At 60.3% G+C, this 21,538-nt stretch overlaps 2 protein-coding genes across 2 annotated transcripts in view; both read right to left on the bottom strand.

Moving 5' to 3' along the window:
- Positions 1–6,136, bottom strand: part of VARS1 (valyl-tRNA synthetase 1) — a 39,747-nt gene extending 33,611 nt beyond the window's left edge. Inside the window, exons 1-7 of the mRNA XM_077788915.1 lie at positions 6,011–6,136; positions 5,825–5,890; positions 3,966–4,154; positions 2,932–3,081; positions 1,837–2,055; positions 1,657–1,744; positions 494–594 (exon numbers count right to left, since the gene is read on the bottom strand). Of these exons, the coding sequence (XP_077645041.1) occupies positions 494–594; positions 1,657–1,744; positions 1,837–2,055; positions 2,932–3,081; positions 3,966–4,154; positions 5,825–5,890; positions 6,011–6,136 (939 nt within the window). The remainder of the gene's footprint in view (positions 1–493; positions 595–1,656; positions 1,745–1,836; positions 2,056–2,931; positions 3,082–3,965; positions 4,155–5,824; positions 5,891–6,010) is intronic.
- A 2,896-nt stretch (positions 6,137–9,032) lies between these two features.
- On the bottom strand, positions 9,033–13,223 carry LSM2 (LSM2 homolog, U6 small nuclear RNA and mRNA degradation associated). The gene is made up of 5 exons (XM_077788961.1): positions 13,153–13,223; positions 12,580–12,647; positions 12,206–12,236; positions 11,226–11,285; positions 9,033–10,221 (listed from the first exon to the last, which is right to left on the bottom strand). The coding sequence occupies exons 1-5, from the start codon at positions 13,153–13,155 to the stop codon at positions 10,096–10,098; spliced, it is 288 nt and encodes a 95-aa protein (XP_077645087.1). The 5' UTR covers positions 13,156–13,223; the 3' UTR covers positions 9,033–10,095.
- Positions 13,224–21,538: the final 8,315 nt, after the last annotated feature.

The raw sequence follows: 21,538 nt of genomic DNA on the forward strand, positions 1-21,538 counted from the left end.
GAGACCCCCAGGGATCCCCCAGAGACCCCCCAGACCCCCCTAAGGACCCCCAGAGAACCCCAAAGACCCCCAGAGACCCCCCCAGATCTCCCCAAGGAGCCTCCAGGACCCCCCAGAGACCCCCAAGGACACCCCGGAGACTCCCAAGGACCCCCCAAAACCCCCCCAGAACTGCCCCAAAACCCCCCAGACCCTTCTCAAGACCCCCCAGGACCCCCCCAAACCCCCCCAAAACTGCCCCAAACCCCCCCAGAACTGCCCCAAAGACCCCCAGGACCCCCCAGGAGCCTCCAAAGCCCCCCACTCACCCAAAATTCGGGCCGGAAGAACCCCTCCTTCTCCCACCAGCTGTACCAGCACCCCCAAACCCCCCCAGGACCCCCCAAAACTGCCCCAAACCCCCCCAAAACTGCCCCAAACCCCCCAGAACTGCCCCAAACCCCCCCAGAACTGCCCCAAAGACCCCCAGGACCCCCCAAAGCCCCCCACTCACCCCGAATTCGGGCCGGAAGAACCCCTCCTTCTCCCACCAGCTGTACCAGGCCGCCTCCACGTAGCCGGGGCTGTAACTCTCGGGCAGGGGTCCCCCCACGTCTGGGGAGGGGTCCCGGGGGGTGAAAACGGGGTCAGACCCCCCCCCCGAAACTCTGGGACCCCCTCAAGAGCCCCCAGACCCCCCCAAAACCTATCAAGACCCCCTAAATCCCCCCAAGAACCCCCAAAACACCCCCAGACCTTCCTGAAACCCCCAAACCCCCCCAGCCACACTCCCAAGACCCCGCAAGACCCCCCCCAAGCCCCCCCAAACCTTCCCAAAACCCCCCCAAGACCCCCCAAACCCCCCCAAGCCCCCCCCAAAACCTTCCCGAGAGCCCCCAAAACCCACCCAGACCCACTCCCAGGACCCCCTAAAGCCCCCCAAGCCCCCCAAATCCCCCCAAGGCCCCCTAAAACCCCTCAAGCTCCCCCAAGACCCCCCAAAACACCCTCCAAACCCTCCCAAGCCCCCTCAAAAGCTCCCAAAACCCCCCCAGCCACACTCCCAGGACCCTCCAAACCCCCCCCAAACCCCCCCAGACCCCCCAAAACCATCCAAGATCCCCCCAAAACCCTTCAAAGACCCCCCCAAACCCTCCCAAGTCCCTCCAAACCCTCCCAAGCCCCCTCAAAAGCCCCCAAACCCCCCCAGCCACACTCCCAGGACCCCCCAAAGCCCCCCAAATTTTCCCAAGACCCCCCAAAACCCTCCCAAGATCCCCCCAAAACCCTCCCAAGAGCCCCCAAACCCTCCCAAGACCCCCCAAATCCCCCCAAGCCCCCCCAAACCCTCCAAAACCTCCCCCAGACCCACTCCCAAGACCCCCCCAAAGCCCCCCAAACCTTCCCAAGGCCCCCAAACCCCCCCAGACCCACTCCCAGACCCCCCCCAAACCCTCCCAAGCCCCCCAAACCCCCCCAGACCCACTCCCAAGACCCCCAAAGCCCCCCAGACCCACTCCCAAGACCCCCAAACCCCCCCAGACCCACTCCCAAGCCCCCCAAAGCCCCCCAGACCCACTCCCAAGCCCCCCAAAGCCCCCCAGACCCACTCCCAAGCCCCCCAAACCCCCCCAGACCCACTCCCAAGACCCCCAGACCCCCCAGCCCCCTCCTCACCCTTCTTGCAGCCGGGTGGGGTGGGGGTCTCGTAGCGCAGCCCCCGCAGCTCCCGCCGGGCCCGGCTGGGCTTGGCCTTGGCCTGAGCCTGGGGAGGGGGGGGGGAGGACCAGGGGGGGTTCAGGGACCCCCAAAAATCCCCGGGGACCCCCGAACCCCCCAGGCCGGACCCCCCCCGACCTGCAGCTCCCGGTTTTTCTCCTGTTTCTGCTGGAATTTCTCCAGCTTCTCCCGTTTCTTCGCCTCCTTCTTCAGCTGCGCCGCGCTCTTGGCCGGGGCGGGGGGCTCGGGACCCCCCGGGACCCCCGGCTCGGGACCCCCCGGGACCCCCCGGGGCTGCCCCACTGAGGGGCAAAAAGGGGGGCGGGGGTCAGACTCGGTGGACCCCTCAAAAAACCCCCACCCCAAAATTTAAATACCGCCCCACGTTTTGGGGTCACTTTGTGTGCCCCCCCCCCCACCCAAGGACCCCCCAGACCCCCCCAAAGACCCCAAGGACTGGCCCCAACCCCCCCAAGATACCCCAAAATTCCCCAAAGACCCCAAACCCCCCCAAAAAAAACCCCAAAGACCCCCCAGATACCCCCAAGGACCCCACAAACCTCTCCAAAGACCCCCAAGGACCCTCCAAAGACCCCCAGACCCCCCCAAAGACCCCCAAGACTCCCCCAAGGACCCCCCCAGACCCCCCCAAAGACCCCCAAGGACCCCCAAAACCCCCCCCAGACTCCCCAAAGACCCCCCCAAGGATCCCCTAAATTCCCCCAAAGACCCCCAAGGACCCCCAAAACCCCCCCCAGACTCCCCAAAGACCCCCCAGACCCCCCCAAGGACCCCCTAAATTCCCCCAAAGACCCCCAAAACCCCCCCCAGACTCCCCAGAGACCCCCCCAAGGATCCCCTAAATTCCCCCAAAGACCCCCAAGGACCCCCAAAACCCCCCCAGACTCCCCAAAGACCCCCCCAAGGATCCCCTAAATTCTCCCAAAGACCCCCAAGGACCCCCAAAACCCGCCCCAGACTCCCCAGAGACCCCCCAGACCCCCCCAAGGACCCCCTAAATTCCCCCAAAGACCCCCCCAAAGACCCCCCAAGGACCCCCAGACCCTCCCCAAACACCCCCCAAACCCCTCCACCCCCCCCACACCGGTGTCCCTCCGTGTCCCCCCCCTCCCAAAATCTCCCTTCCCCACCCCATCCCCTGAGCCCCCCGGCCTCACCTGGGCTCCCGGGGGTCCCGGGGGTCTCACTGGGGGTCCCGGGGGTCTCACCGGGGGTCTCGGGGGTCTCGGGGGTCTCACCGGGGGTCTCCCCCCCGCAGAGCTGCACCTCCCCCAGCTCGGCCCGGAACTGGGGCAGGCGGAGGCAGCGCAGGAACCAGCGGGTGACCCCCGGGAAGGGGGCGCGGGCCGGGGGGTCCAGCAGCTGGGGGGCACGGGGATTGGGGGTCACTGGGGGGTTTGGGGGGGTCCAGCAGCTGGGGGGCACGGAGATTGGGGGTCACGGGGGGGGTTTGGGGGGGTCCAGCAGCTGGGGGGCACGGGGTTTGGGGGTCACTGGGGGGTTTGGGGGTCACGGGGGGGATTGGGGGGTCCAGCAGCTGGGGGGCACGGGGACTAGGGGGTCACCGGGGGGTTTGGGGGGGTCCAGCAGCTGGGGGGCACGGGGATTGGGGGTCACGGGGGGGTTTGGGGTCACCGGGGGGATTGGGGGGTCCAGCAGCTGGGGGGCACGGGGATTGGGGGGTCACTGGGGGGATTGGGGGTCACTGGGGGGATTGGGGGGCACGGGGGGATTGGGGGTCACTGGGGGGATTGGGGGGCACGGGGGGATTGGGGGTCACCGGGGGGATTCGGGGTCACTGGGGGGTTTGGGGGGTCCAGCAGCTGGGGGGCACGGGGATTGGGGGGTCACCGGGGGGTTTGGGGTCACCGGGGGGGATTGGGGGTCAGGGGGATTGGGGGTCACCGGGGGGGATTGGGGGGGTCCAGCAGCTGGGGGGCACGGGGATTGGGGGTCACTGGGGGGATTGGGGGTCACTGGGGGGATTGGGGGTCAGGGGGGAATTGGGGGGGTCCAGCAGCTGGGGGTCAGGGGGGATTTGGGGGTCACTGGGGGGATTGGGGGTCAGGGGGGGGATTGGGGGTCAGGGGGGGGTTTGGGAGTCACCGGGGGGGATTGGGGGTCACCGTGGGGGATTGGGGGTCAGGGGGATTTGGGGGTCAGGGGGGGGTTGGGGTCATGGGGGGATTGGGGGCCAGGGGACATTGGGGGTCACTCTGGGGGTCTCAAGGATATTTTGGGGGTCTCAGGGAGATTTTGGGGTCCCAGGGCCATTTTTGGGGTCCCACCTGGGTGAAGGGCCCCAGCAGGGTGCAGGTGACGGTGACGTCGGCCAGGGTGACGCCGTCGCCCACCAGGAAGCGCCGCCCCCCGCCCAGGTGGGCTTCCAGAGCCCCCAGCCCCCGGCGCAGCTCCTGCAGCCCCCACGGCCGGTCCTGGGGAAACGGGGGCACCCCGAAATTCGGCACAGGGACAGCACCGATCCCCCCGGATCCCGCCGGTGACACCCCAAATTCCATCATGTCACCCCGGATCCCACCGGTGACACCCCAGATCCCACCGGTGACACCCCAAATTCCACCGGTGACACCCCAAATTCCATCATGTCACCCCGGATCCCACCGGTGACACCCCAGATCCCACCTGTGACACCCCAAATTCCATCTGTGACACCCCAAATCCCACCTGTGAAACCCCCCAATACCCCCCAAATCCCCCCCAAACCACCTCATACCCCCCCAAACCCCTCTGAAACCCCTCTGAGACCCACCAAACCCTCCCCAAACCCCCTCATACCCCCCAAATCCCCCCAAATGCCCCCCAAACCCCCTCATACCACCCCAAATACCCCCCAAATCCCCTCATACCCCCCAAACCCCCTCATACCCCCCAAATCCCCACATACACCCCCCAATATCCCCTCAAACCCCCTCATACCCCCCAAATCCCCATGTACACCCCCCAATACCCCCCCAAACCCCCTCATAACCCCCCAAATCCCCACGTACCCCCCCCAAATCCCCTCATACCCCCCAATACCCCCTCAAACCGCCAGTACTCCCCCAAATCCCCCCCAAAACCCCCCCAAATCCCCTCATACCCCCCAAATCCCCACGTACACCCCCCAAATCCCCCTCAAACCCCCTCATAATCCCCCAAATCCCCCCCAAATCCCCACGTACAACCCCCAAATCCCCCCTCATACCCCCCCAAATCCCCTCATACCCCCCCCAATACCCCCTCAAACCGCCAGTACTCCCTCAAATCCCCCCCAAAACCCCCCCAAACCCCCTCATACCCCCCCAAATCCCCATGTACACCCCCCAATACCCCCCCAAACCCCCTCATAACCCCCCAAATCCCCACGTAGACCCCCCCAAATCCCTTCATACCCCCCCAATACCCCCTCAAACCGCCAGTACTCCCCCAAATCCCCCCAAACCCCCCAAACCCCCTCATAATCCCCCAAATCCCCCCCAAATCCCCATGTACACCCCCCAATACCCCCCCAAACCACCTCATAAGCCCCCAAATCCCCTCATACCCCCCCAATACCCCCTCAAACCCCCTCATACCCCCCCAAATCCCCATGTACACCCCCCAATACCCCCCCAAACCCCCTCATACCCCCCAAATCCCCTCATACACCCCCCAATACCCCCCCAAACCCCCTCATACCCCCCCAAATCCCCACGTAGACCCCCCAAATCCCCTCATACCCCCCCAAATCCCCATGTACACCCCGCAATACCCCGCCAAACCCCCTCATACCCCCCAAATCCCCACGTACCCCCCCCAAATCCCCTCATACCCCCCCAATACCCCCTCAAACCGCCAGTACTCCCCCAAATCCCCCCCAAAACCCCCCCAAACCCCCTCATACCCCCCCAAATCCCCATGTACACCCCCCAAATCCCCCCTGTACCCCCCCCAAATCCCCTCATACACCCCCCAATACCCCCCCAAACCCCCTCATACCCCCCAAATCCCCACGTACCCCCCCCAAATCCCCTCATACCCCCCCAATACCCCCTCAAACCGCCAGTACTCCCCCAAATCCCCCCCCAAACCCCCCCCAGACCCCCGCAGACCCCTCCCCACGGACCCGCGGGGGTCCCCCCAGCGCCAGGGCGGCGGCCGTGCCCAGGTCGCCCTCGGCGAAGGCGACCCACTGCCGGACCAGCGCGGCCTCGGGGGGGTCCCGGCCCCGCAGCTCGGGGGGGCTCAGCAGCAGCGCCGCCGCCCCCGGCCCCAGCAGAGCCCCCCCGGGGGTCCGCAGCAGCGGCGGGACCCCCGGCCGGCCCGCGGGCTCCAGGCGGGGCGGGGGGCCCGGGGAGAAGCGGGCGGCGATGAGGACGCGCAGCGCGGCCGAGCCCGAGGGCGGCGGCGGCAGCAGCAGCACCGGGGGGGCGGCCATGGGGCTGGGGGAAACGGGGGAGTGGTGAAAATTGGGGGGAAAACGGGGGGAAATTGGGGGAAAACGGGGGGAGTGGTGAAAATTGGGGGGAAAACGGGGGGAGTGGTGAAAATTGGGGGGAAAACGGGGGAGTGGTGAAAATTGGGGGGAAATTGGGGGAAATTGGGGGGTTTGGGGAATTGGGGGAATTGGGGGAAATTGGGGGGAAAACGGGGGGATTGGTGAAAATTGGGGGAAAACGGGGGGATTGGTGAAAATTGGGGGGATTGGGGGAAATTGGGGGGTTTGGGGAATGGGGGGAAAACGGGGGGAGTGGTGAAAATTGGGGGGAAATTGGGGGAAATTGGGGGATTGGGGGGAAAAACGGGGGGTTTGGGGGAAATTGGGGGATTGGGGAAAATTGGGGGGGATTGGGGGAATTGGGGGGTTTGGGGAATTGGGGGGATTGGGGGAATGGGGGGAAAACGGGGGATTGGTGAAAATTGGGGGGATTGGGGGAATTGGGGGATTGGGGGAAATTGGGGGGGATTGGGGGAATTGGGGGGTTGGTGAAAATTGGGGGGTTGGGGGAATTGGGGGGATTGTGGGGGAAAACGGGGGGATTGGTGAAAATTGGGGGGATTGGGGAATGGGGGATTGGTGAAAATTGGGGGGATTGGTGAAAATTGGGGGGAAAACGGGGGGATTGGTGAAAATTGGGGGGTTTGGGGGAATTGGGGGATTAGTGAAAATTGCGGGGTTGGGGGAATTGGGGATTGGTGAAAATTGGGGGGTTTGGGGGAAAATTGGGGGGGATTGGGGGAATGGGGGGAAAAACGGGGGGATTGGTGAAAATTGGGGGGATTGGGGGAAATTGGGGGGATTGGGGGAAAATTGGGGGGATTGGTGAAAATTGGGGGGATTGGGGGAAAATTGGGGGGATTGGTGAAAATTGGGGGTTTGGGGGAAATTGGGGGGATTGGGGAAAATTGGGGGATTGGTGAAAATTGGGGGGTTGGGGGAATTGGGGGGATTGGGGGGAAAAACGGGGGGATTGGTGAAAATTGGGGGGATTGGGGGAAATTGGGGGGAAACGGGGGGATTTGGTGAAAATTGGGGGGAAATTGGGGGAAATGAAGAGAAATTGGGGGAAATGGGGGGAAATCGGGGGAAATGGGGGGAAAGTGGGAGAAAAATGGAGGAAAAGGGGAGAAATTGGGGAAAAAATGGGGGGGAGATTGGGGGAGATTTTGGGGGAAAATTAGGGGGAAATGGGGGGAAATTGGTGAAAAGTGGGGGAAAATGGGGGGAAATGAGAGGGAATGGGGGAGGAAATTGGGTAAAAATGGGGAAAAATGAGGGAGGAAATTGGGTGAAATTGGGTAAAAATCGCGTGAAATTCGGTGAATATAGGGGGAGAAATTAGGGGAGAATTGGGGGAAATGGGCAGATAAAAGGAAGAAAATTAGGTAAAAATTAGGGGGGAAAAGAGAGAAAATTGGGTGAAAATTGGGAGGAAAATTGTGGGAAAAGGGGAGAAATGGAGAGAAAAAAGAAGAAAAATCGGTAAAAGCAGGGAAAAAATTGGGGGAAAGTGGGAGAAAAAAGGGAGAAAATGGAGAGAAAATTGGGGAAAACAGGGAAAAGATGGAAAAAATTGGGTAAAACCGGGAAGAAAGCCGGGCTCCCGGGGGCACCGGGGTCGGGAGGGGATTGGGGGGTCCCGGGTGGGATTTTGGGGGTCCCGGGTGGGTTTTTAGGGTTCCCGGGTGGGTTTTTGGGGGTCCCGGGTGGGTTTTTAGGCGTCCCGTGGGGGTTTGGGGGGTCCCGGGTGAGTTTTTGGGGATCCCGGGTGGGATTTTGGGGGTCGCGGGTGGGTTTTTGGGGGTCGCGGGTGGGATTTTGGGGATCGCGGGTGGGATTTTGGGGGTCCCGGGTGGGATTTTGGGGGTCCCGGGTGGGATTTTGGGGGTCCTGGGTGGGATTTTGGGGTCCCGGGGGGTTTCTGGGGGTCCCGGGTGGGTTTTTGGGGGTCCCGGGGGGTTTTGGGGATCCCGGGTGGGATTTTGGGGGTCCCGGGGGGTTTTGGGGGTCCCGGGTGGGATCCCGGGGGTGGCTGAGGGCCGGTACCGGGGGCTGTGGGTGCCGGGTTTTTCAGGGGGATTTTTTGGGGATTTTTGGGTGGATTTTGGGGGGATTTTGGGTGGATTTGGGGGGTCACGTGGCCCCCCCTCCCCGGTACCTGCGGCGGCGGCGGCGGCGGCGGGAGGAGCCACGTGGGGCGGCGCGCGGGGCGCATGCGCAGGACGCGCGCGAATGACGCAACTTCCGGTTGGCGCCGGGAGGGGCGGGGGGAGCGCGGCGCCCCCTGGCGGCCGGGAGGTGCCAAGGCTGCGCCGCGCCAAAGGGACCCCAAAAAAACGCCCAAAACGGCCCGAAACCAGCCCGAAAATCCCCCCAAAACAGCCCGAAAAGAGCCTGAAAATCCCCCAAAAAACAGCCCGAAAAGAGCCTGAAAATCCCCCAAAAAACAGCCCGAAAATCCCCCAAAAACAGCCCAAAAAGAGCCTGAAAATCCTCCAAAAACCAGCCCGAAAATCCCCAAAACTACAGCGAAATCAGCCCGAAAATCCTCCCAAAAACAGCCCAAAAACAACCCAAAAATGCCCCAAAAACAGCCTGAAACCCCCCCCAAAAATAGCCTGAAAATCCCCCCAAAAACAGCCCGAAAAGAGACTGAAAATCCTCCAAAAAACCCCAAAATCACCCCAAAAACCCCCAAAATCCTCCCAAAACCCCCAAAATCACCCCAACCCCCCAAAATCACCCCAACCCCCCAAAATCACCCCAAAAACCCCTAAAATGATCCAAAAACTCCCAAAAAAACCCAAAATCCCCCCAAAATCCACTCGCAGGCTCAGGGCGGGGCCGGCATTTATTGGGGTTCAGCAACGGGGCCGGGGGCACCCCCAAATTTTGGGGTCCCCCCCGAATTTTGGGGATTTCACCCCAAATTTGCGGCTCCTCCCGAGCATTTTGGGGTCCCCCTGCTTTTTTAGGGCGTCCCTGAAGATTTTGGGGTTCCCCCGGATTTTTGGGGTCCCCACAAAGATTTTGGGGGGGTCCCCCCAGTTTTTGGGTTATCCCCGGGGATTTTGGGGTTCCCCCAAATTTTCGGGGGGTTCCCTGGGGATTTTAGGAAATCCTCGAGTATTTTGGGGGTCCCCCTGGGATTTTGGGGTCCCCCTGAAGATTTTGGGGTCCCTCCGGGGATTTTGGGGGTGTCACCCTAAATTTGGGTCTCCAGCCAGGAATTTGGGTTATCCCAGGCGATTTTGGGTTTCCCCTGAAGAATTTTGGGGTTCCCCCTGGGATTTTGGGGTTCCCACTGGGTTTTGGGTTATCCCTGGCGATTTTGGGGTCCTCTCGGGGATTTTGGGGGTGTCACCCCAAATTTGGGAGTCCCCCCAGGGGATTTGGGTTTCCCCGAAGATTTTGGGTCATCCCCGGGAATTTTGGGAGGTTCCCTCGGGGATTTTGGGGTTCCCCAGATTTTGGAAGGTTCCCCCGAGGGATTTTGGGGTCCCCAGATTTTTGGGGAGTCCCCAGGAATTTTGGGGGGTGGTCCCCCTGGTTTTTTAGGGTATCCCCAGGGATTTGGGTTATCCACAGGGATTTTGGGAGGTTCCTGTGGGGATTTTGGGGTTCCCCAGATTTTGGGAAGTTCCCCCAAGGGATTTTGGGGTTCCCCAGATGTTTTGGGGGGTTCCCCAGATTTTAGGTCCCCCCCAGATTTTGGAGGGGTCACCCCAAAATTGGGAGTCCCTCCAGGGGTTTGGGTATCCCTGAAGATTTTGGTTTATCCCGGGGATTTTGGGAGGTTCCTGTGAGGATTTTGGGGTTCCCCAGATTTTGGGAGGTTCCCCCGAGGGATTTTGGGGTCCCCCAGAATTTTTGGGGGGTCCCCCGGGTTTTGGGGGTCACTGTTTCTGCTGCAGCGCCTCCTTGCGCGCCGCGTCCTGCAGCAGCTGCGTGTCCACCTCGTCGGCCGGCAGCTGCACGTAGCGAACCACGGAGCCGCGGATGAAGCAGTTCTTCACCGAGAGCTGGGGGGAGAGCACCCCAAAATTCACCCGGGGACACCCCAACAATTCCTGAGAAACACCCCAAAAAATCCCCAAAATCCCCAGAGAAATCCCCCCAAAAACCCCCAGAGAAATCCCCCCAAAAATCCCCGAGAAATCCCCCCAAAAACCCCGAAAAAACAAAGATTCCCCCCAAAAACGCCCCCGGAGCCGCGGATGAAGCAGTTCTTCACCGAGAGCTGGGGGGAGAGCACCCCAAAATTCACCCGGGGACACCCCAACAATTCCTGAGATACACCCCAAAAAATCCCCAGAGAAATCCCCCCAAAAACGCTGAAAAAACAGACAAAGATTCCCCCAAAAACGCCCCCGGAGCCGCGGATGAAGCAGTTCTTCACCGAGAGCTGGGGGGAAAGGCACCCCAAAATTCACCCGGGGACACCCCAACAATTCCTGAGACACATCCCAAAAAATCCCCAAAATCCCCAGAGAAATCCCCAGAGAAATCCCCCCAAAAATCCCCGAGAAATCCCCCCAAAAACCCCGAAAAAACAAAGATTCCCCCCAAAAACGCCCCCGGAGCCGTGGATGAAGCAGTTCTTCACCGAGAGCTGGGGGGAAAGGCACCCCAAAATTCACCCACAGACACCCCAAAATTCACCCACAGACACCCCAAAAATTCCTGAGATGCACCCCAAAAAATCCCAAAAATCCCCAGAGAAATCCCCCCAAAAAACAGAGAGAAACGCTCCAAAATCCCCCCAGGTAACCCCAAAAATCTCCCCAAAATCCTTCCCAGAAATCCCCAAAATCCCCCCAGATCACCCCAAAATCTCCCCAAAAATCTCCCCAAAATCTCCCAAAATCCCCCAAATTCTCCCCAAAATCTCCCAAAATCCCCCAAAAATCTCCCCAAAATCTCCCAAAATCTCCCCAAATCCCCCAAAATCCCCCCCAGATCACCCTAAAATCTCCCAAAATCCCCCCAAAATCCCCAAAATCCCCAAAATCCCCCAAATGCCCACCATGTGCGGGTACTTCTCGGGGTCGGTGACGCTGATGTCGGTCAGTTTGATGTTCAGGTACTGGGGGGCACGGGGGGGTCAGAGACCCCCAAAATTACCCCAGAGACCCCCAAAATTACCCCAAAATTACCCCAGAGACCCCCAAATCCACCCAGAGAACCCCAAAATTACCCCAAAATTACCCCAGAGACCCCAAAATTACCCCAAAATTACCCCAGAGACCCCCAAATCAACCCAGAGACCCCCAAAATTACCCCAAAATTACCCCAGAGACCCCCAAATCCCCCCAGAGACCCCCAAAATTACCCCAAAATTACCCGAGACCCCCAAAATTACCCCAAAATTACCCCAGAGACCCCAAAATTACCCGAGACCCCCAAAATTACCCCAAAATTACCCCAGAGACCCCCAAATCCACCCAGAGACCCCCAAAATTACCCCAAAATTACCCCAGAGACCCCCAAAATTACCCCAGAGACCCCAAAATTACCCCAAAATTACCCCAGAGACCCCCAAAATTACCCCAAAATTACCCCAGAGACCCCCAAATCCACCCAGAGACCTCCAAAATTACCCCAGAGACCCCCAAATCAACCCAGAGACCCCCAAAATTACCCCAGAGACCCCCAAATCAACCCAGAGACCCCCAAAATTACCCCAAAGACCCCAAAATTACCCCAGAGACCCCAAAATCCCCCCCAGAGACCCCCAAAAATGCCCCCAGAGACCCCCAAAATCCCCCAAAATCCACCCAGAGCCCCCCAGAACCCCCAAAAATCCCCCCAGAGACCCCCAAAATCCACCCTGGATCCCCCAAAACCCCCCCTGGGACCCCCAAAATCCCCCCAGGGACCCCCAGAATCCCTCTAGGACCACCAAGAGACTCTCCCAAAACCCCTCCAGGGACCCCCAAAATCCTCCTGGGACCCCCAAAATCCCCCCCAGGGACCCCCAAAATCCCCCCAGGGACCCCCACTCACCTGATCCACCGAGTGCAGGGTCCCGCAGATGCTGGGGGGAGACACGGGGAGAGTTTTGGGGGTCCCTGGGGGGGTTTTTGGGGATCCCAGGGGGGGTTTTGGGGTTCCATGGGGGGTTTTGGGGGTCCCAAGGGGTTTTTGGGGGTCCCAGGGTGGGTTTTGGGGTTCCCAGGGGGGGTTTTGGAGGTCCCAGAGGGATTTTGGAGGTCCCAGGGGTTTCCAGGAGGGTTTTGGGGGGTCCCAGGTGGCTTTTGGAGGGTCCTGGGTGGGGTTTTTGGGGGGTCCCAGGGCTGGGGGGGATTTTGGGGGTCCCGGTGGGATTTTTGGGGGGTCCCAGGGGGGTTTTTGGGGGGGATTTTGGGGGTCCCCCTCACCTGAGGTCGTTTTTCAGCTCCACCACCACGTCTTTGCCCACCAGGGACTTGAAGAAGGAGTAAAACAGCTGAGGGGGGCACGGGGGGGGTCAGGGGGGTTTTGGGGGGCTCCCAAATCCCCCCGGGGACCCCAAAAACCTCCTCGGACCCCCAAAACCCCGCCCGGACCCAGAACCCCCCCGAGTCACCCAAAAAAACCCCAAACCCACCCAAAACCCTACAAATCCCTCCCGGACCCCCCAAATCCCCTCCGAGGCCCCCCAAAATCCAACCCAAATCCCCCCAAATATCCCCCCCGAGACCCCCAAACCCCCTTTGAGTCCCCAAACCCCCCCGGACCCCCCCAAATCCCCTCGGACCCCCCCAAAAATCCCCCCGGAGCTCCCCAAATGACCCCGGACCCCAAAATCCCCCCAGACCCCTCCAAACCCCCCTCGGACACCCCAAAATCCCTTCAGACCCCAAAAGCCCCCCAAAATTCCCCCTGAGACCCCCAAAATCCCCCAAACCCGCCTCGGACCCCCCAAAATCCCCCAAAATCCCCCCAGATCCCCCGCCCCCCCCCCCTTTCACCATCTCCGCCCGCCGGAGCGCGCCGCGCAGGCCACGCCCCCTTCCGCCGCCGGCCACGCCCCCTCCGCCGCCGAGGCCACGCCCCCTGGCCAATCACCGTTGGGTTCTCGCTTTTAAGCTCCGCCCGCTCGCCGGAACCACGCCCACCCCCGCGCCGCCGAGGCCACGCCCACCGCGGGGGTGGCGGGAAATGAGTCAGGCGCGCGCCCCGGGGTCAAAGGTCACCGGGAGGAGGGGGTGCTGTGACCCCTGTGACCCCCCCCGTGACCCCTGTGACCCCCAGTGTCCCCCCCAATGTCCCCCAATGTCCCCCCAATGTCCCCAATGTCCCCAATGTCCCCAATGTCCCCCCCAACGTCCCCAATGTCCCCCAATGTCCCCCCAATGTCCCCCCAATGTCCCCCCAATGTCCCCAATGTCCCCCCAATGTCCCCCCCAATGTCCCCAATGTCCCCCAATGTCCCCCCAATGTCCCCCCAATGTCCCCCCAATGTCCCCGATGTCCCCAAAGCCCCCAATGTCCCCAATGTCCCCCCAAAGCCCCCAATGTCCCCAATGTCCCCAATGTCCCCTCCCTGTCCCCGATGTCCCCCCAATGTCCCCAATGTCCCCCAGTGTCCCCAATGTCCCCAATGTCCCCCCGATGTCCCCCCAATGTCCCCAGTGTCCCCAATGTCCCCTCCCTGTCCCCGATGTCCCCCCAATGTCCCCAATGTCCCCCCCAATGTCCCCCCAATGTCCCCAATGTCCCCAATGTCCCCCCAAATGTCCCCCCAATGTCCCCAATGTCCCCCCAATGTCCCCCCCAATGTCCCCAGTGTCCCCAATGTCCCCAATGTCCCCCCGATGTCCCCCCAATGTCCCCAATGTCCCCGATGTCCCCTCAATGTCCCCAATGTCCCCCCAATGTCCCCAATGTCCCCAATGTCCCCCCAATGTCCCCCCAATGTCCCCCAATGTCCCCCCAATGTCCCCAGTGTCCCTAGTGCCCCCCCAATGTCCCCCCACTGTCCCCAATGTGCCCCAAATGTCCCCCCAATGTTCCAATGTCCCCAATGTCCCCCCAATGTCCCCCAATGTCCCAATGTCCCCAATGTCCCCAATGTCCCCCCAATGTCCCAATGTCCCCAATGTCCCCAATGTCCCCCAAATGTCCCCAATGTCCCCCAAATGTCCCCCAAATGTCCCCAATGTCCCCCCAATGTCCCCAATGTCCCCAATGTCCCCACTGTCCCCAATGTCCCCAGTGCCCCCCCAATGTCCCAATGTCCCCAATGTCCCCCCAATGTCCCCCCAATGTCCCCCCAGTGTCCCCCACTGTCCCCAATGTGCCCCAAATGTCCCCAATGTCCCCAATGTCCCCACTGTCCCCAATGTCCCAATGTCCCCCCAATGTCCCCAATGTCCCCAATGTCCCAATGTCCCCAATGTCCCCAATGTCCCCAGTGCCCCCCCAATGTCCCAATGTCCCCAATGTCCCCCACGTGTCCCCTGTCCCCGTGTCCCCTCCCAGGCCACCCTCGCCCACGCGTGGCCAGGTGGGGACCGGGAGAACCGGCCAGGCTGGCGGTGATGGCACCGAGTGTCACCAGAGTCTGTCACCGAGTGTCACCTCCCCTGTCACCTGCCGCTGTCACCTGCCCCCTGTCACCTCCGGTGCCACCTCCGCTGTCACCTGCGCCCTGTCACCGTCCTGGCACCCACCTGGCACCTCCCGTGTCACCTCCGGTGTCACCTGCCCCTTGTCACCCACCTGGCACCCACCTGGCACCTTCCCTGTCACCTGCCCTGTCACCTCCGGTGCCACCTCCCCCCTGTCACCTCCGGTGTCACCTCCCCCCTGTCACCTCGGGGATTTAAGGGCGGCCCCGGGGCCACCCCGACATCGACGGAGCTGTCGGTGAGTGGGGACAGCGAGGGGACATCGGGGACATCGGGGACATTGGGGACTGGGTGGGGACAGGGATGGGACATCGGGGACATTGGGGACACTGGGGACAGGGAGGGGACATTGGGGACATTGGGGATGGGGACATTGGGGACATCGGGGACAGGGACAGGGATGGGGACAATGAGGGGACAGGGAGGGGACAGGGACGAGGACAGGGATGGGGACATTGGGGACGGGATGGGGACAGGAAGGAGACAGGGAGGGGACAGGGATGGCACGGGACAGGGTGGGGACACGGGGACAGGGACAGGGACACTGGGACAGGTAGGGGACATTGGGACAGGCATGGGGACATGGGGACAAGAACAGGGACAGGGACAGAGACACAACAGATGCTGGGGACAGGTTGGGGACATCGGGACAGGGACAAGGACACTGGGGACAGGGACAGGGACATTGGGACAGGGACAGGGACACAGGGACACAGGGACAGGTTGGGGACACGGGGACAGGGACAGGGACAGGGACAGGGACACAGGGACACAGGGACACAGGGACACAGGGACACAGGGACACAGGGACAGGTTGGGGACATCGGGACAGGGACAGGGACAGGGACACAGGGACACAGGGACACAGGGACAGGTTGGGGACATTGGGACAGGGACAGGGACAGGGACACAGGGACACAGGGACACAGGGACAGGTTGGGGACATCGGGACAGGGACAGGGACATGGGGACAGGGTGGGGACATCGGGACAGGGACAGGGACACAGGGACACAGGGACACAGGGACAGGGATGGGGACATCGGGACAGGGACAGGGACATGGGGACAGGGTGGGGACACGGGGACAGGGACAGGGACACAACAGACGCTGGGGACAGGTTGGGGACATCGGGACAGGAACAAGGACACTGGGGACAGGGACAGGGACATCGGGACAGGGACAGGGACACAGGGACAGGTTGGGGACATCGGGACAGGGACAGGGACATGGGGACAGGTTGGGGACATCAGGAGAGGGACAGGGACACAACAGACGCTGGGGACAGGTTGGGGACATCGGGACAGGAACAAGGACACTGGGGACAGGGACAGGGACATCGGGACAGGGACAGGGACACAGGGACACAGGGACAGGGACATTGGGACAGGGACAGGGACACAGGGACACAGGGACAGGTTGGGGACATCGGGACAGGGACAGGGACATGGGGACAGGGTGGGGACACGGGGACAGGGACAGGGACACAACAGACGCTGGGGACAGGTTGGGGACATCGGGACAGGGACAGGGACAGGGACACAGGGACACAGGGACACAGGGACACAGGGACAGGTTGGGGACATTGGGACAGGGACAGGGACACGGGGACAGGGTGGGGACATCGGGACAGGGACAGGGACACAGGGACACAGGGACACAGGGACAGGTTGGGGACATTGGGACAGGGACAGGGACATGGGGACAGGGTGGGGACATCGGGACAGGGACAGGGACACGGGGAGAGGGACACGGGGACATGTCAGGGACATTGGGACAGGGACATGGTGACAGGGATGGGGACACTGGAGACAGGGACACTGGGGACAGGGACAGGGACAGGGACAGGGACAGGGACAGGGACAGGGACAGGGACACAACAGACTCTGGGGACAGGTTGGGGACATCGGGACAGGGACAGGGACACAGGGACAGGGACAGGGTGGGGACACGGGGACAGGGACACAGGGACAGGTCGGGGACATCGGGACAGGGACAGGGACACAGGGACAGGGACAGGGTGGGGACACGGGGACGGGGACACAGGGACAGGTCGGGGACATCGGGAAGGCGGGGGTGGGTGGGTGGGTGGGGACACGGGAACAGGGTGAGGACGTGGGGACAGGATGTGGGGACAGGGCTGGGACATGAGGGATGTGGCATGGGGACAGGGACAGGATGGGGACAGGGACAGGGACAGGGACAGGGACAGGGACAGGGACAGGGAGGAGGACATGGGGACAGGGACAGGGACAGGATGGGGACAGGGACAGGGAGGAGGACATGGGGACAGGGACAGGGACAGGATGGGGACAGGGACAGGGACAGGGAGGAGGACATGGGGACAGGGACAGGGACAGGATGGGGACAGGGACAGGGACAGGATGGGGACAGGGCAGGGACAGGGACGGGGACAGGGATGGTGACACAGGCCGGGGCAGGGGCTGTGACCCACCGTGTCCCCTCCATGTCCCCGCCATGTCCCCCTGCTGTCCCCATGTGTCCCCACCCTGGCCCCACTGTCCCCTCCTTGTCCCCTCCATGTCCCCCCTGTCCCCACTGCCCCTTCGATGTCCCCATGGTGTCCCCTCCGTGTCCCCTCCATGTCCCCCCATGTCCCCCTGCTGTCCCCAACGTGTCGCCACCCTGTCCCCATGGTGTCCCCTCGATGTCCCCTCAATATCTCCTCGGTGTCCCCACTGTCCCCTCGATGTCCCTCGATGTCCCCCGATGTCCCCCCCATGTCCCCCCGCTGTCCCTCAATGTCCCCCCGCTGTCCCTCAATGTCCCCCCGCTGTCCCCCCGATGTCCCCTCAATGTCCCCCCGCTGTCCCCCTGATGTCCCCCCATGTCCCCCCGCTGTCCCCCCCGATGTCCCCCCAATGTCCCCTCAATGTCCCCCCATGTCCCCCCAATGTCCCCTCAATGTCCCCCCATGTCCCCTCAATGTCCCCCCATGTCCCCCCATGTCCCCCGATGTCCCCCCCATGTCCCCCCCATGTCCCCCCATGTCCCCCCGCTGTCCCCGCTGTCCCCAGGGATGTGCGCCGGTCTCCAGTGTCTGTTCAACCTCCTGCGCTGGGGCTGGGGGGTCCTCAGGGGCCTCTTGGGGGGCCACAAAGGTGAGCACGGGGGATTTGGGGGGGCCCGGGGGGTTTGGGGGGATTTGGGGGGATTTTGGGGGATTTTGGGGGGATTTTGGGGGGATTTTGGGGGGTTCCGGGGTGGGTTTGGGGGGATTTTGGGGGGTTCCGGGGTGGGTTTGGGGGGATTTTGGGGGGCTAGGGGTGGGTTTAGGGGGATTTTGGGGGGCTAGGGGTGGATTTGGGGAGCTCCAGGGTGGATTTTGGGGGAATTTGGGGGGGCTAGGGGTGGATTTGGGGGGATTTTGGGGGGTTCCGGGGGGATCTGGGGGGATTTTGGGGGGCTAGGGGGTGGATTTGGGGGGATTTTGGGGGGCTAGGGGTGGATTTGGGGGGATTTTGGGGGGCTAGGGGTGGATTTGGGGGGATTTTGGGGGGCTAGGGGTGGGTTTGGGGAGCTCCAGGGTGGATTTTGGGGGAATTTGGGGGGGCCCGGGGTGATTTGGGGGGATTTGGGGGGGCTCCGGGTGGATTTGGGGAGGCTCCAGGGGGGTTTTGGGGCTCCGGGGGGATTTTGGGGGTTCCGGGTGGGTTTTTGGTGGTTCCATGTGGGTTTTTGGGGGTCCCGGGTGTTTTGGGGGTTCCGGGTGGGTTTTTGGGGGTCCCGGGTGGGTTTTTGGGGATCCCAGGTGGGTTTTTGGGGGTCCCGGGTGGGTTTTTGGGGGTCCCGGGTGGGTTTTTGGGGGGTCCCAGGTGGTTTTTTGGGGGGGTCCCAGGTGGGTTTTTGGGGTCCCGGTGGGTTTTTGGGGTTCCGGGTGGGTTTTTGGGGGTCCCGGGTGTTTTGGGGGTCCCGGGTGGGTTTTTGGGGGTCCCGGGTGGGTTTTTGGGGTCCCGGGTGTTTTTTTGGGGGGTCTCTGACCCTCCCCTGCCCCCCCAGCGATCCCCCCGCCCCCCAAGGCTGAGAGGACCCCGGCGGTCCCGGGCAAGGAGGACTGAGACCCCCCGGCACCCCAAAATCTCCGCGGGACCCCAAAATCTGCTCGGCACCCCAAAACCTCCGCTGGACCCCCCCGGGACCCCAAAACCTCCGCGGGACCCCCCGAGATCCCCCCCCGCCCCCGCTGAATAAAATGGAATTAAAATGAACCAAAAATGGACAAAAAATCTCGTTTTTATCTCCCTGGGAGGGGGAAACTGAGGCGGAATTTGGGATTTTCGGGATTTTCCCCAAAAAAATTTTTTTGAGTTTTTTTGAACCCAAACTTGGGTGGGGGTGGAGGAAAAATTAACCACAAATTGACCAAAAAAATCTCATTTTTTATCTCCCTGGGAGGGGGAAACTGAGGCCGAATTTGGGGTTTTTGGGCCGGGGGGAAACTGAGGCAGAATCTGGGATTTTCGGGATTTTCCCAAAAAAAAATTTTTTTGAGTTTTTTCGAACCCAAACCTGGATGGTGTTGGGGGAAAAAAATGAACCAAAAATGAACCAAAAAATGGCCAAAAAAATCTCATTTTTTATCTCCCTGGGAGGGGGAAACTGAGGCCGAATTTGGGGTTTTTGGACCGGGGGGAAACTGAGGCAGAATCTGGGATTTTCGGGATTTTCCCAAAAAAAATTTTTTTTGAGTTTTTTCGAACCCAAACCTGGATGGAGGAAGAGGAAAAATGAACCAAAAATGGACAAAAATAAAAAAATCTCATTTTTTATCTCCCTGGGAGGGGGAAACTGAGGCAGAATTTGGGATTTTGGGCCGGGGGGAAACTGAGGCAGAATCTGGGATTTTCGGGATTTTCCCAAAAAAAAATTTTTTTGAGTTTTTTCGAACCCAAACCTGGATGGAGGAAGAGGAAAAATGAACCAAAAATGGACAAAAAAAAAAAAAAATCTCATTTTTTATCTCCCTGGGAGGAGGAAACTGAGGCAGAATTTGGGATTTTGGGCCGGGGGGAAACTGAGGCAGAATCTGGGATTTTCGGGATTTTCCCAAAAAAAATTTTTTTGAGTTTTTTTGTAACCCAAACCTGGGTGGTGTTGGGGGGAAAAAATGAACCAAAAATGAACCAAAAAATGGCCAAAAAAATCTCATTTTTATCACCCTGGGAGGGGGAAACTGAGGCGGAATTTGGGATTTTTGGGCCGGGGAAACTGAGGCAGAATTTGGGATTTTTGGGCCGGGGAAACTGAGGCGGAATTTGGGATTTTGGGGCCGGGGACCGCAGGAATTTGGGATTTTGGGCCGGAATTCGCCCCGCCCCGCTCGCCCATCGGGAGAGCCCCGGGGCCGCCGAGGGGGGAGGGGAGCGGCCGCATTCCCAAAATTCCCATTTTTAACCCCAAAATTCCCTCTTAGAACCCAAAATTCCATTTTTAAAAAAAAAAAAAACCAAAATTCCTTTTTTTTTTTTAACGGAAATTCCCATTTTTTAACCCAAAATTTCCCGGGTTTTAACCCAAAATTCCCGTTTTTTAAACCCAAATACCTCCTTTTTTTAACTCGATTTCCCCCTTTTAACCCCATTTTCCTTTTTTAAACCCAAATTTCCCTTTTTAAACCCAAATTCCCCCTTTTTAAACCCAAAATTCCCTTTTTAACCCAAATTCCTCTTTTTTTGTCCCAAATTCCCCCTTTTTAAACCCAAATTCCCCTTTTTAACCCAAATTCCCCCTTCTTAAAACCCAGATTCCTTTTATTTAACGCAAAAATCCATTTTAAAACCCCAAATTCCCATTTTTAACCCAAATTCCCATTTTTAACCCCAAATTCCCATTTTAGTGGAAAATTCCCATTTTTAAACGCAAAATTCCCATTTTTATCCCAAAATTCCCTTTTTAAAACCCGAATTTCCCATTTTAACCCCGAATTCCCTTTTTAACCCCAATTTTCCTCATTTTAAACCCAAATTTCCCCTTGTTTAACCAAAAATTCCCATTTTTAACGCAAAATTTCCATTTTTAAGCCCCAAATTTCCCCTTTTTAACCCAGATTTCCCCCATTAGTAACCCAAATTTCCCCCGTTTTTAACCCAAATTTCCCCCATTAGTAACCCAATTTTCCCCCATTTTAAACCCCAAATTTCCCCTTTTTTAACCCAAAATTCCCACGCTATTCCCGGGGTCCCGTGACGTAACGATGACGTCACGGCCCCGCCCCTCCCTCCCCCGGCGCTCGCAGCGCCCGGAGCCGCTCCGGGAGTTCGGGACCCCCAAAATCCCCCAAAATCCCCCAAAATCCCCCAAAAATCCTCCCAAAATCCCCCAAATTCCCCCAAAATCCCCCCAAAATTTTTCCCCAAAATCCCCCCAAATTTTCCCCCCAAAATCCCCAAATTTCTCCCCAAAATCCCCCCAAAATCTCCACCCAAGGATCCCCAAAAATTCTTCTGAAATCCTCCCAAAATCCCCCAAAAAACCTCCCAAAAAACCTCCCCAAAATCCTTCCAAAATCTTCCCAAAATCGACCCAAAATCCTCCCCAAAATCCCCCCAAATTTTTCCCCAAAATCCCTCCAAAATCCGCCAAAATTCTTCCCAAATCCCCCCAAAATCCCCTTTAAGGACCCCCAAAATTCTTCTAAAATCCTCCCCAAATTCACCCCCAAAATCCCCCAAATCCCCCCAAAATCTCCCCAAAATCCCCCAAAAT

The sequence above is a fragment of the Lonchura striata genome, chromosome 29, assembly GCF_046129695.1.
Source record: "Lonchura striata isolate bLonStr1 chromosome 29, bLonStr1.mat, whole genome shotgun sequence".
In the NCBI taxonomy this organism is placed as follows: Eukaryota; Metazoa; Chordata; class Aves; order Passeriformes; family Estrildidae; genus Lonchura; species Lonchura striata.

Excerpts from the sequence above, each read along its gene's own strand:
- LSM2 (XM_077788961.1), bottom strand. Across the intron at positions 12,237-12,579 it reads GAGCTGAAAAACGACCTCAG|CATCTGCGGGACCCTGCACT; the intron begins GTGAGGGGGACC and ends GTCTCCCCCCAG. Across the intron at positions 11,286-12,205 it reads CCCTGCACTCGGTGGATCAG|TACCTGAACATCAAACTGAC; the intron begins GTGAGTGGGGGT and ends CGTGCCCCCCAG.